The 13,824-nt window shown below is 46.4% G+C and overlaps 1 protein-coding gene across 3 annotated transcripts in view; it reads left to right on the top strand.

Moving 5' to 3' along the window:
* LOC127461359 (uncharacterized) overlaps nucleotides 1-13,824 on the top strand; it is a 32,958-nt gene that overhangs the window by 12,901 nt on the left and 6,233 nt on the right. For 2 of the 3 annotated variants that reach the window (XM_051769085.1, XM_051769086.1), the window contains exons 2-5: nucleotides 4,103-5,100; nucleotides 10,827-10,878; nucleotides 10,979-11,081; nucleotides 11,892-12,055. In XM_051769085.1, coding sequence (XP_051625045.1) covers nucleotides 4,136-5,100; nucleotides 10,827-10,878; nucleotides 10,979-11,081; nucleotides 11,892-12,055 — 1,284 coding nt within the window. In that variant the 5' untranslated portion in view covers nucleotides 4,103-4,135. Of the gene's footprint in view, nucleotides 1-4,102; nucleotides 5,101-10,247; nucleotides 10,879-10,978; nucleotides 11,082-11,891; nucleotides 12,056-13,824 lie in introns of those variants that run through there. The other variant, XM_051769087.1, reaches the window with a different exon arrangement.

The following is a 13,824-nucleotide window of genomic DNA, read 5'->3' as shown; positions in this document are numbered from 1 at the left end:
GGTTATGCTCATAGAGGAATATCAAATATCAAGACAGGATGTCCTCCTTCCCCTTCTTTGAAATAAATACACTTAAAAAGTAAACAGTCTTTGGGATGCAAGAGAGATGTGTCCTCTAAGATGTGGAAAACAGCAGCTCCTCATAACCAGCATTAGCATGAACAAAGAAAATGTACACTACCTTTTTGAGCTTCAGCAAAAACTAGGAACACAAATGGGCTGACGGTTTCCCTGGCCAAGGCCTCACATCACTTTGTTTCCACTTCTCTTCAGCAGGGCTTGTATCTTTACAGGCTGAACCAAACACTCATGTCCCTTTCTCTCACCAGCTACGTGTCAAAGCATCCTCCCCACATTCCCTCATGGCTCCCAGTGTCACCTCGTGCCAGGAGCATTTCTCTTTTGGAGGCAAGACAGAGAAGATTGAGAAAGAGCCCTGCCAGCTTCCAGTGGTGCAGGGAGAGGCTGGGACCCATCACCCAGCTAAAGGCCACCACTGGCCATTTGTGGCATTCTGCAAGACCATCCTGCGGGTTTTGAGCGTGGCTTTGCTCTGGTGGGAGCAGCCAGGAGGGTTTGATGCAAAGTGCCACAAGAGCTTGTCCTGTCCTGGCAAAGCAAAGAGCTTGGTTCTGTGTGTGCCCCTGGTCATAACTAAATTATTCTCAGAGAGAGTGGGATTCCTTTAGAATGTGTTGACTCCCTGAAAATGCTCCTACAGGAATAATGCAGGTGCTCCAGAGCTACATTTGTAGGTGTTGTGTAAGTGGAGAGCAGAGTTAGGGGTTATATTACCCTCAGATGATGACAACCACTCTTCCCTGTGCATATAATTGGTTGGGCCTTATAATAAACGTCCACCTGGCCAAAACAATAATTTTCCCTTTTCTGCATGGAAATTCTGCTTTTCCTCAGGGCCTCCTGCTCAAAGAGCTCTTTGATGTGCAGTGTCCAGTGGGAAGAAATGACAGTAAGAAAAACTCCCAGGCTCTCTACAACTGCATCACACATGGGTTTGCTGCAAACATACACTTCAGAGGGCAGCAGAGCATTCTTACCACCACCCACTGCCAGAATCATCCATGAGGGACTAGCACAAGGTCATCCTTGTACTCCTTAGCCCTGTGTTTCCTGGTGTAGAGGCCTTATAGCTCCTTACATATGTGTATCTTAATGGCATAGCTCAAAGGTGATGCCAACATCAAGTACTCGTTTCTAGGGAGTCCAAACACCATCACAGGAGGAGGTAAGTGCATGACAATGGGGCATGTTTCAGTAAAACAGATTTAAACTGCTGAGTGGGCTGTGGAGTGTGAAAAGGGGAAATGCAACATCTTGGCTTGTTCTGAAACAGCCAAACATTGTGTCAGTGGCCAAGCAGCAATAGTTGAGATCTGAGTTCCTTCTAAACCTACTAAATGCTGTTCCCCACTACCCTAATTCAGAGGACAGGTAGGATGTGTCTGACCATGATGGGCTGAAGGTTCAGTTCAACACAGCTGTTGGAAACTTTTGGGGCTCCTGGCCAGAGAGGGAAGAACTGAAAAGCAGATGAACAGGACCAGTAATCTGGTTCTCCCTGCTCGTAATTGACCTAATTGGTGTGGGCATATATCAAGTGTTGTTTTTAAAAAGACAAAACCTATCATTTGCAAAGATTAAAAACGTGCTGAAGTTTTTGCGTGCCTCTGTCAAAAGCACACGAGTCTATAACTTGCTGCAGAAGGGAACATCTGTGTCTAATTGGTGAAACTCAGGGTTCATAATGGATGATTCAAATGAACTAAACCATTTTGTCAGTCATTCAGTTGTGGATTATAAATTAATCAGAAACTCTTCCCCCTCCCCTCCGATCTGTCTTGCATTTCCTGTCCCTTGTGGTTTGTTTTTTTTCCCTCAGAGCAAGTCTTGAATCTTTTTGGTCTCACAAGCCATAATAAATGAACAATTTCCTCACTGCCATGACCTTTCAGCCATAACTCTGGAATTCACACACGGCACTTCCCCCTGTGCCCGGGTTTGGGGGTGCAGGTTGGGGGTTCCACTCGATATTGTGGCCAGTGCATTGGGGAACAAGGGACACCCGAGTTTGGGCACATCTAAGGAGTCTTGGATTCAGAGTGTGCAGGATATTTCCCTTCAAACTGTGACAGATTCAAGTGACAATGAAGGCAGGAAAGGGAGCCTATCCCGAGGGCAGGGGAGGGATTTCTGGGGAGATGCACTCACCATTGAGCACTTTGGTGATTGATCCCACAGGACCCGCTGATCCAATGCTTTTGGTTGTTAACAAAGTCTTCTGGTAGTAGAGGTGGGGCTGTGAACCCCCCCCATCCCCTTCTCAGAGTCTGAAAAGAGACACATAGATCAGTCACATACTCCTCAAAATAAAATCTCACCCTTGATCACTGCTAATTTAGAGAGGCTTAAGCCAATCCAGACTAAGCCCCGAAATATTACCTCCTAGAGAAAAGGTCACTAAATTTCTATTAATTTATGTTTGTATTTTGTGCTGTGGGACTCCTAAGGCATTAAACAGAGAATAATATGTATGTGGCAGATGAATGTGGTTTCTTTTCCACTTGAGACTTCAAGCCACAGTTCAGCCCAGATGCCTTAAATGAGAAGCCTGTAGATTATTCCACTGTAATTAACATAAGTTTTGATTTAAATGACATTTTTACAAATCAAATACTGGATTTCAAGTTGAATACAGACCACAGTTTCCAGCCACATTGCTGTTTTGGTCCTTTGCTGTGGCCATCCTGCATCCATCCTGAAATCCCTCAGAATATGAGCAGCACCTGCTGGAAAACAAAGGTCGTGCCTCTCAGAACAGGTCTGGCTTTTTGTTTCTATTTAGGGGCTTCTAACATTTGGCATTGCATTTTTTTTATTTCCATTTCAATATGAGCCAAGGGGAGGGACCAAGAGAAAAAAATCTGGAGTATTTTGATCTTTGTGGCTTTATATGGATTTCACAAGCTTCGTTTGTTCTGCTGCCAAGCTTTCTTTGTGTTTAAATAGATAACAGACCAAGACAACTAATCATTTCCAATAAAAAAACCACACCAAACCCAAAGCATTCCCTTTCTTTTCCAATTAATTATTGTAAACCCATGCTCCTAGACAGGGTCTTGTGACCTAAGCACTTAGGATTTTTCCCCACCACCACTTTTCCAAAAAAGTTGCCCAAGGCACAGTCAGAGCTCTGTGCTCTGCAAATTTATGAAGGGAGCTTGGAAAAAGACTCAGAGAGCATCTCTGGGAGAAGGCAGTTGTAAATATGATGTGCAAAAGCAGCCTCCTGTACCTTTAGAGAAGCAGCAGCGTGGGGGTTTGTGCCACCATTCATGGGCTTCCTTCCTCTTTGGAGGCTGAAAGGCTATTTCTGGAGAACGAAGGAATAGCACATTTCCCATGGAACTGTGGCTGTGTTATGTAAAATGCATGTTGATTGCTGGTTTACTAGAGAGCTGTTATCTGCTATCACTATTTTGAGAGGCGTTGAATTTGAAGAAGAGAAAAACCATCCAAAAAATCAAAACCACCCAGATTTTACTGCTTATTGAAGTAAAAAAGGCTGAATGTTCTTGAAACAGAAGATGAGTTGGGGGGATGAATCATGGGTAATCATCAATGCAAAGATTCTTTTTCACATTAACATGGTTTTCTAGTGAAAATAACACAGAGTTCAAGCTGCTGTGGTAACACATTTTTTCTTTAGCTTCTTAAGATTTTTGTCACACAACCAAATGTTTAGAGCAACACATTTGTGTGGTCAAAAAGTTGTATATTTGCCAACAGCGGAAATGAACAGTAGTAGGAAGTGAGAATTATGTGAATTACTTTTTTGGGTTATATTTCTGTGGAGGCTGACCATTCAATATACACTTCCACAGTCTCTAAGAGTGGCTTTCCATATTAGACATATTAGATTGATGCTGCACAAAAGTAGGAGTTAGACTTGCACAAGCTGAATGAACTTCCCTGTCTTATCTCTGAAGGGAAAGAAAAGAGCAGGACCTTCCAGAGGTCCAGCAGAACTGCATCCTGTGTATAATCTCTAGCAATCTGTAAGATGATTTGTTTTATTTCCCAGGTGTATTACTCCTGTGGTGCAGTGGTGCAATCGATGGAAAGAGGTCTGATTTTATCCCCAGGTTTTCCAAACAACTACTACCCAGGGATACACTGTGTTTGGCAGTTTTTCGTTCCCATGAGAACCCATCTCATCTTGGAAATTTTTGACTTTGACATTTTTGAGAGCTCTGGTGACACTCCAACCCCCTGGGATGGCTTTTCAGCCCCTGCTACAACAGGAAACAGTGACACATCTTCCTCTGAGGAAAACCTGGACTTTGCTCTCCATACTACAAAACCCTCTCTCCAGACCTGGATGTCAAAGGTGGCTCAGAATCTGAGCAGCACCAGAGATGAGTCAAAGGACCTTGCTGGTCACCTGGATGAACTTCCAGGAATCACCTCAAAAAAAGACGAAGCCAAACAAGCGGCTGAAGAAAACCAGTCAAAGCAGGTGAAGGAACCCAAAGGGATCACCAAGGCTCAAGCAGAGGAGCTGCCATTCCCAGTGGCTGGCAGTGCCACAGTGCAGAGGGAAAATACCAGTGGCCTGGAAGCAGGAGATGATTTGGAAGGGAAAATCTTGCTTGCCCACCTAGCTGCTGCTAGTGAGAGAGATGAAGTTCCAGCAGAGAGCTGGACCCTTCCCTCAACAGCACTGCCCGTGGAAATCTCCTCCAGCCCTCAGCCAGCAGTGGATGTCTGTCCCCACGATGTACTCTATGTTTCCGATCTCATCACATTTTCCTCTCGCTTCTGTGGGCCAAATTCCCCTTTAAACAAGACCATGGTCTTTGGTTCCTCCCTGGAAATGGTGGAGGTTATCATGGAGCTGATCACCACCACGGACCGGGGCCGAGGCTTCGCGATGCTCTTCGAGTACAGGAACATCACAGAGCCCAGTGCTGTCGATGCTGTGAGGCAGGAGAGGAAGGAGAACATGATGCTGCTGGCAATTGTGACAGGGATCGTTGTCTTTGCACTTGCTTTGCTCTCTGCCCTCTGCATACTTTGCAGGTAAGGTGATACATGTCAGAGCCCTTGAAGCCTGTGATATAATCCATAGGAAAAAGACCAGAAAACAGTTGTGTTTCCTTTGCTCCACTAACGTTTGCTGTCCTTCAAATGTAGTGAAGTGTGTGGGTACAGAGGAGGTCAGTGCCAGTCACTGCTCCTGCCCCAGGCTCCTCAGTTTTCTATTTCTAAAGCTCCTGTACCTCAGATGTATTTTCTTTTTCCAGCAGAAATACCTGAAAGGTCAGGACTTTCCTGGACATTCTTTCATTTCAGTGGCAGTGGTGCCTTTGGACCTCAGTTTTGGGACAATAACTGGCCAATGAACAAAAGCAGGACAGAGAGATCATCCTTCCCTGAGTCTCCCAAGCAGACTGAGCTGACAGGCTCTGCATCTTTTCCCAGAGATCCCAGTTTGACACTAACTAACCATCACTAACACCCTGCAGAAAAGTAAATAATAGCCAAAGTATTACCACTTAGAATTAAGATTAAAAGTTGTTTTCCAGTCTGTAGCATATTTTATCCAAGAGCCTGTGCAGACATTCTAACTCCAATGCATTCAGTGTGCTCAGAAGTCATCTGCACAGCCCTGTGATGCTGGGGAGGAGCTGAGAGCCACGCTGCAGTGCCTCTCATTGTTCCCAAATGGGATCCAAAATGATACAGTCAAGGGATCTGATGGCCAGGCTGGGTTGCTCATTTCCAGGTCCTGGTGCTAACTAGTTAAATGGCTAAAACCAGACAGTTACAAAAGCATACCTCTCCAGTCAACTGCTTTTATTTCATATGTTTCTTTCCTCTATATTTATCCAAAAAACACTTCTCCGCCCCCCAGCATATGTTTGCATTTTTCTTTCTAACTCCCTAGTGAAAACATTTTTGTAGAAACAGTGATTTTTTTTTTCCCCCTTCCAACAAATTCAAAACAGAGACCGAGCTCCCCAGGTTTTTGTCAAAATAAACAGCACCTTTGTTTTGGTTTCAATGAAAACATGGGGTAACCTGAAGCAAACCCTGTCCCTTGCAGGGTAGTGCCTGGGCACTGGCAGGAGCCTTCATTTCCCAGAGCCAGCAGGCAACTGGCCTGTCCTCCCTGTTCCTGCATCCCCTGCCTCAGTCACTGTGCATCCTCCATCCCAAAAGGTCTCAGGATTGCCCAGACGCTCCTGGTCACTGAGGGTGGTTTGTTAGAGGAACTTCATTTTCCTTCTCCTTGTGGGGGCTGCATTTCTAGCTCTGGCTAAATAAATACAAAATATGAGCCACCCCACTGGGTATCAGAGAACACAGGCACAGTGGTGAAACTTAAATATAATCTCTCTTGCTGTATGTATAGAAATCCCTGCCTTCAGAGTCCGAGGTCTTCACAGTTGTAAGAGTTAAACTTGCATGTGTTACATCTAACTAACCTTTTTCCTTTTTTAAAGAGCTTGCAGAACACTAATTTAGACCACAATTTTTTTGCTAGCTCTAAGGGAAAACGTCTGGTGGAAAATGTCTTCCAGATACCAAATACTTTATTTTTATACCCTTGCCAATCTTCAAAAGAGACAGAAACAGTCTCCCTTCACTATGGCAGCAGTCTGGGCTGATACACATGTTGAGTAGGCTGTTCTTGCTCCAACACTCCTATTTAATTTCACTGTAACCATCCATGAAGCAGAGAATTATTCAAACCAAAAAGAACATGGACAATCTGAGGTTCCACTGGCTGAGGTTCACTGTGCACAGCCTGTTTAGAAAGTCAGGCCATGCTGCTCACATTCACAGTTTGGCTTTTTGCTTGTCAGATGTTTACAAAATAATGTTCTGCTCTTGCTGACCAACAGAGGAAAAAAGCGCACATGATTTCAGCCCCATACACAAATGTTTGTGTGTTCTGGGAATACATCCTACCAAGAGCCCTGTGGCACAGGATCAGGATTAGACTCACTTCTTTTAACGCTGGTGTTTATGTCTTTTGATTGCTCTACAACTCTTTTTTATTATTATTTTTTTTTACAAGAAGATATCTATACCTCAGTCAGCTATTGACTGGATATAAATAGAGATTATCCCTACTCCTTTAGCCTCCTGAAAGGGCATTTACTGTCCCAGCTGCCTGAATTCCCTGCGTGCTATTCCAGAAAGGTCTTGATTATAACACTGTATTTCTTATCAGACTTAAAGCATTTAAGTGAGAGCTGACCTGGGTAGAAGCAATGCTGTGACCTGTGCTGAGTTACCTCACTGGTATTGCACTGGAAGAGCCTTTTTTTCCTCTTTGCTGTGCTCACTGTTTCGAGGATTTTGGTCTCTGGCCCCAGAACCACTGGCAGTGTTTGGAGCTTGCCTACCCCTCCCAGTTGTGGGGTTTTAATGCAGCTCAGAATAAGACTGCAGAGACCACTGAGCACATCTAAACTTCTCTCAGATTGAGCCCATCAAGCTCTGTTTTATGCTTCTTGCCCTGAGAAATCAGGTGTCAAATGTGTATCAGCCACAGCCTGTCCTCACTGCAGGAAATGTCAGGGTGGCAGGGGTGGGCTGACAATGTTTTAACAGGGCAGCACAACCAGAACTGGCACCAGCTCCCTGAGGCACAGTGACACTCATCCTGGCCAGGCTGTGCCGTTGCAGAGGATGCCAACAGTCACCTTGAAGCTCTTGTAAACTTGCCTTCCACTTTCTTTTCTCTTCATACTTCATTTGTTCCTCTGGTACCAGGTTTAGCTGTTGATTTTTTTTTCCCCCCATTTCTATCTGCTGCTCTTGCTCAGCTAAAAGTAGCAGGCTCTGCCTTGCCAGGAGTAGAAATGGCCTGGGATGGGCTTGGCATCCCCTGCCCCTCCAATGCACCAAGTCAGCAGCAGTATCTGCTCGGGCTCATTGCATTCAGCCAGGGCAAAGCTCTCTGGGGAAACTCCAAGTCTCTGCCACACTGCAGCTTTTGTTTGCTACTTGGGGAAGGAATGAAAGCCTCAGTTGTTAGTTGGCCAATAATTCTAATTACTTTTGGCCATGAGGCCTGGCTCGAGTAATGGGGTATTTTTTATTTTCTTTCCCAAGCCCCCAGAACAACAGATATGTCCACCTTATTTAGTTCTAATCCTGTCCCATGCAGTCAAACCTTTGCTCTATGGTTGCAACCCATGGATTGCAACTGCATTTTACATCTGCACAGCCTGCCAAGGACCCGTTCCCCATCACAGCCCTACAGGGACAGGGATGTGATCAAACCATCGCGTGCTGCCCTCTCTGCCCTGCCAGGCACTGCCTGCCACGCTGGCACCTGAGGATGAGAATGTGCCTTTGTCGTGTAATGCCCTCCTAGAGAATCCTCAGCACTTCTGGGCTAAAAGCAGACCTTTCCTCTGCCATCCTTGTGCTGGGCACAATGCAGACACCCCTTCCTGCCTGCTGGAGCTGTGTCCTCTGCTTCTGTCCACTACACATCAGACTGATTTACTTAGACACCTCTGGCAGCTAGACCTGTCTGGAGCTGCCTGCTGGGGAGCACAGGGTAATTTTCACAAAGTTTCCAAAAGACTTAATTTTTTGTTGTTGTTGTTTACTCAAGAATTTTGAAGCAACTTTTTTTTTTTCTTTAATTACGTTTTCTTTTAAATTATAGAAATTGGTCTGTTTTCACACAGGCTGTTTTATGTTCATGAGCTGTGCACTGATCCAAATCTCTGGTCTCCTTGGTGGAGAGGTTCTCAGTGGACCACAGAGCTGCAGTCCAGCTGGAGAATGAGCTAGAGAAACATTAAGTTCTCCAGCCCTGCAAACTAGAGCATGTCTGTGTTGGTTTTTAGCAGTAAATCCAACTGTTCAGTGAAAATCAGACTCTCAATACCCAAAGCATGATGAGGGAAGAAAAATTAAAACAGTGATATTTCAGCCAGTTACCATTTTCCAATCCTAATTTAAACTTTGTAAAGAACAGGACTCTCTGTCTCTTATTCTACCATACTCACACAGGAAACATCTTTGCTGGGGGCACCTTACTCTCCCTTTGGTTCATGCTGCCAAACTGCAGTGTGGTTTGCAGGTTAGTTATGGTGTCTGCTGAATTTATAAAGGGAAAGAGCCAAAAGAATGTGAGGTATTTCAGTTTCTTAAGGCAGAACTTGCCTGGTCTATCCACAGTTTAAATTTTTCTATAGGTTTTGACAGGGAAGAGCTGGGAGGAGAGGAAGATAATAAAAAAAAATACTGCCATGTGGACAAACAGGGGAGTTACACAGAGTTCTCCCACCATCTACCTGAACGCCTTGACCACCACACTAATTCATTTTTTTGGGTATGCTTGGCCAGGTCACTCCTGCTGAAATGATTCTGGTGCCCAAAAGGAGCTTCTGGGGGATGTGTGTGTTGAATATTGACATACACATTTTCTAGTCTGAAATATTTCCTGTGTTGTTTGATCTTGCTTGATAAGGCAACACTAATCCCAACTGGAAGCCTTTCCCTGCTCCCCCTTCCTGAATCAGTGCATTAAAAAAGAGCCTTCCCTGCTTCAGCCTTGAGTTTCCCTGAGAAGCCCAAGCAGTGGCTGTGCCTCCTGGAGTAACAGCTATCTGTCTGGATCTCCTCTGGATTAAATTCCCAAGTGCCAACTTGCTCTCCTCTTTTTTCTGTAGTCCCCTCTGTATTCACCAGGAATAGCATATGGGTTTTTTCTCCCTCAATTCACTTGTCAGTCAATGAGCATTTTTTAAGAGATCCAATGACACGGTGCAGGAATGAAACCCATCATGCCCAAGACAGAGCAGACACTGGCTCACAGCCACCTCCTTAGGTGGTCCCTGAGCCCCTATTCTTACAAACAAACAGGAATGAAATGGTGACCGAAAACTCGACATCTTGGCTTCAACTCATAACTACCAAAAACACTTGCATGGAGGAGATTAAATGCCTTAAACCAACCCCCACAACAAGAAGCACAACAGCCAGCACACAGATAGTAGGGAAAACAGTAACACTGGTTGCATCCCATCTGGTCAGTGCCTTAATGCTCCCATGTGTCTACTGTCCCACAGAGAACCACTGAACACAAAGGCAAAATATACTTGCCTCAGTCACTGTAACATTCATTAGTGCCAGTGGTATCTTTGAGTCTTATCCATCCAAAAGTTAATAACACTAGTTGTTTCGTAGTCTCAGTTTTACAAAAAATGTGAAAAAATGGTTGAGAACACGCGAGTGCCTCCCTTCAGCCAAGGGGCACATTCACCCCACAATGATCTGCCTCTTAGTGAAAGGGTCACACAAATGAGCAGCATCTGATGCTCTCTGCTTGCTAAAAATAGCCCAGCACACAGAATTAGCTCTGCAGATGAAATGTCCTGTCTAACAGGATCAGAGGGATGTCCCTGCCCAGACTCAGGCAGGATCTCAGCCCCGCTATTCCATTACTGACGGGGAAGAGCAGCTGGCAGGGGGAGCCTGGTGGGACTTGGCAGAGGTCTGAACTCTGGTCCTGCTTTTGCAGTGATCACGGGAAGAAGATGACAGGTTCTTCTCTTCTTCAGCTGGCTTCCCACCACATGAGCATATAATTTTCTCCCCTGGTTTGCAGGCCTTGCTGCCTTAGCCTTGGCAAGTATTTTGGCTGCTCCTGTAGGTGGGAGAGCTCCCGACCTGCTGGGTTCCCCTCGCGGGATGAGCACAGCCGAGACCTTCCCTCGGACCTTTAACTCACTTGTGGGCTGGTTGTTGTTGTCGCTGTCTCTCCTTTTCAGGCAGAGAACGTGCCCCAAAAGGAGCTCATCCAACGCATGCAGTGACCAGGAGGTTAGTGCTAATGGCTTCAGCAATTTCTGTTTCTCTCTTTCATATTGGCTGTTGCACTGTTTATCTGACGATGTTTACTGGGGCATGTTCTGAGTTGTAGAACAGGATCCAGAACTCCACTGTCGATATCAATGAGCTCCAGCTGGTGGTGCCAAGCCGGGAGAATGAGAACAACAACCACTCTGTGAGCCGGGAGCAGGCGGGTAAGCGCGGGGCAGCGGCGGAGCAGGTCAGGGCACCCTGGGCCAGTTAATCAGATAGTTCCTTCCTTGCAATCCTCCTCTCTGTCTTGCCCGTGCACAGCTGGAGAGCTGCTTCACAGCAGAAAGCCTTTGTTGTGGGGACTCTCCCTTGCTGCTCTCCCCCCTCCCTGGGAGGGTGATTCCCCTGGCAAGGAGCACACACAAGCACAGCTCCAGCGTGCTGCCAACACAAGCTGTGACAGCACATGGCATTGCAGAGACACTGGGTTAGCAGAGCAAAGATGTTGGGTTCAGGCTGCTACAGATCCACGAACTGTGGAAGAGTTTCACCTGCCCTGTGCCTAACCTTGTCCAGAAAGGACCAGTCTTACAGTGCTCAGAGGGGCTCTGGTCAGCTCCAGCTCCTGGAGCTTACTGTTTTTGTGGGTCTATGTGGAACTGCTTTGGGTGACTGCTCCCAGTATTAGCAGGGATGAGTAAATACAAATAAATGATGAGTTGAGAAGGCTGCAAGTTTCTAATCTGCAGCACAACCTTGTTTGTGTTTAATACAAAGGATTTCAGTTTACCTCTGTCTTTATTAGAAAGCAGACCCAAGGGTGTTCCTCCTCTCCTCTTCTGTTTCCAAAAACTTGCAGTTGCAGGAGAACAAACTGTTGGCTTGAATTTTGCTCTGGCTGGTGCGACAGGCAGCCAAAGCCTGCTCTAGACTGCCTGGGGAGGGAGGGAGGAGGGTTTGTCACGGAGGAGTTGGAAACAGATGTTTTGGACTCTTGCAAGCAGCCTTTATTGATTTTCTTCCTTTGTCAGTGCCTTCCTGCAGGGGCAGCACAGAACGGTCTCCTCAGGACACTGACCCAGACGTGCCCTCCTCCATCTCCGCCGTGACCACCGAGACCGGGAGTGACGAAGTGTTTATCATTTCTGCTGGACCTGGGGCCAGTGGGCTGAGCTTTACCACCTACAGGATACAGGTAGGAGTGCTCTCTAGCAAGCCACAGCCTGTCCCTCTCGGACAGCACCTGTCACATCTGTCCATGTACCACTACCACCCACTTTCTAAGCAGGGCAGTGGCTGAGCTGGGCAGTTCTCCCAACCCTCAAGCTGAGCTGCCATCACACAATGTGGGCTGGGATATCCCAAGCCAGTGCCTTCCCAGTTTTGGGAAGAGTAAGTACAGAAGTCTACCTTGAATCTGATAGCCAATAATGCAGATGTCTGCTGACAGGCAGTAGAACCAGCCCTCTGAAATATGTTAGTTGGCAAAGATGATGTTCCATTAAAAATATCACCTGCAGCACCTTAAAGACCTGAGACCTGCTCCTGCCCACCACTCCCAAGAGATCAGGGAAGGTACTCGGCTCCTCAGCTTGGCAGAAAGTTAACTGTCTCACCAGGCAGATGTGAAAATTAACAGTGTAGGCTCCAAAAAAATCGAGTGCTTCAAGTGGAAGCTCTGGAGCCCTTTCAAATTCAGGCAGAAACCCGAATCAATTCAGCAAGTTCTTATTTTAGCCCTTTCCCCTGCACTCCTGGTCCTTTATCTGTTTAGGAACAGATGATGGCTCGGAAGCCTCAGGTCTGGCTGTCACCTCTTCAGCCTTGAGTGAGTGCAGACAGGGCACATCCATTACCAGTGTGTGCTAAAGCCTTTCCCAGGTCAATGTTCTCTTCTCCAGTGCCCTCTCTTTTTCCCACAAGAGGATAAACAAGCAGCACAAGGAACTCACATGCCCAGGACAGTCTGTGTAATACTTCTGTCACAGTTTACAAAACAAAAGCATTCTGTATCCCCACACTTGATTAGGAAGTTAGCCAGGAGGCCACGCTGGTCAGGATTTTCCTACCCTGGTGTAAGACATGTGCTGAGCTTTTCCTCCAGTTGGCCACACTGACTAACAGGAAGAGAGAAAGAAGGGAAAACAGCTCTGGTGCCTTCCCTTGCCTAAACATTACCTTCTGTGGAGCAGGCACTGTGAGCTGCACCCAAACTGGGCACCCTCGAGCACCTGAACTCCCTGGTCCTTCTTCCCAGGGCAGAGAGCTTCACCTGGTGGCAGTCACATACACACACACCTTCTAGGCAGAGGGGGAACCCTCTTTCCTGCCTCTGTTCCCCACCCTAGTCAGGAAGACTCACAATCCCCATTTCTTTTCTGCCATCACTTCTGCAAGCATCTTCAGAGGAGATTTATATTTTAAAAAAATAAAATGAAAGAGTTAGTGCTAAAAGAGTGAAGGTAACCCAAGAATAAAAGTGACTTGCCTCATTATTGACTCAGGAGGCATCTCCTCCTCGGTGATGTCTGTGCTGCACACAGATGAGTCCACACTCCCAACCAAATCCCCAGTGAGCAGAAAAACAGCCCAGAAACCATGGTAGGGCCTCTTTGAAAGCTCTGGGTCTCTCCCCACAGCTGAAGACTATCATCTCAGGGGAGTGAAAATCAAGCACAGCTGGCTAATTACAGACCTGCCATCATTGGGCCACTTCATACTCAGAGTTCCTGAATATTAAACATGCTCACAGTTTAATTTTTAAACGTGTATTTTTAGGGTGTAAAATGCAGCTGGGCAGCCAGCCCCTGAGCCCTGCAGAGGGAATGGTGCAGAGCTTTGGTGGCCCAGCACTAGGGGAGTGGGATGAGTTACCCACTGGAGCAGAGCCTGTTTCTTGGCAGGGATCCTCCTGCAGTTATCCTCTGTGAAAAGATGTGTGAAATCCTGAGCCTTCACGGTGCA

Source organism: Manacus candei, unplaced genomic scaffold, assembly GCF_025592945.1.
Source record: "Manacus candei isolate 608988 ecotype Guabito, Panama unplaced genomic scaffold, ASM2559294v1 h1tg000103l, whole genome shotgun sequence".
Taxonomy (NCBI): domain Eukaryota; kingdom Metazoa; phylum Chordata; class Aves; order Passeriformes; family Pipridae; genus Manacus; species Manacus candei.
This window is presented reverse-complemented; position numbering and strand designations above follow the sequence as displayed.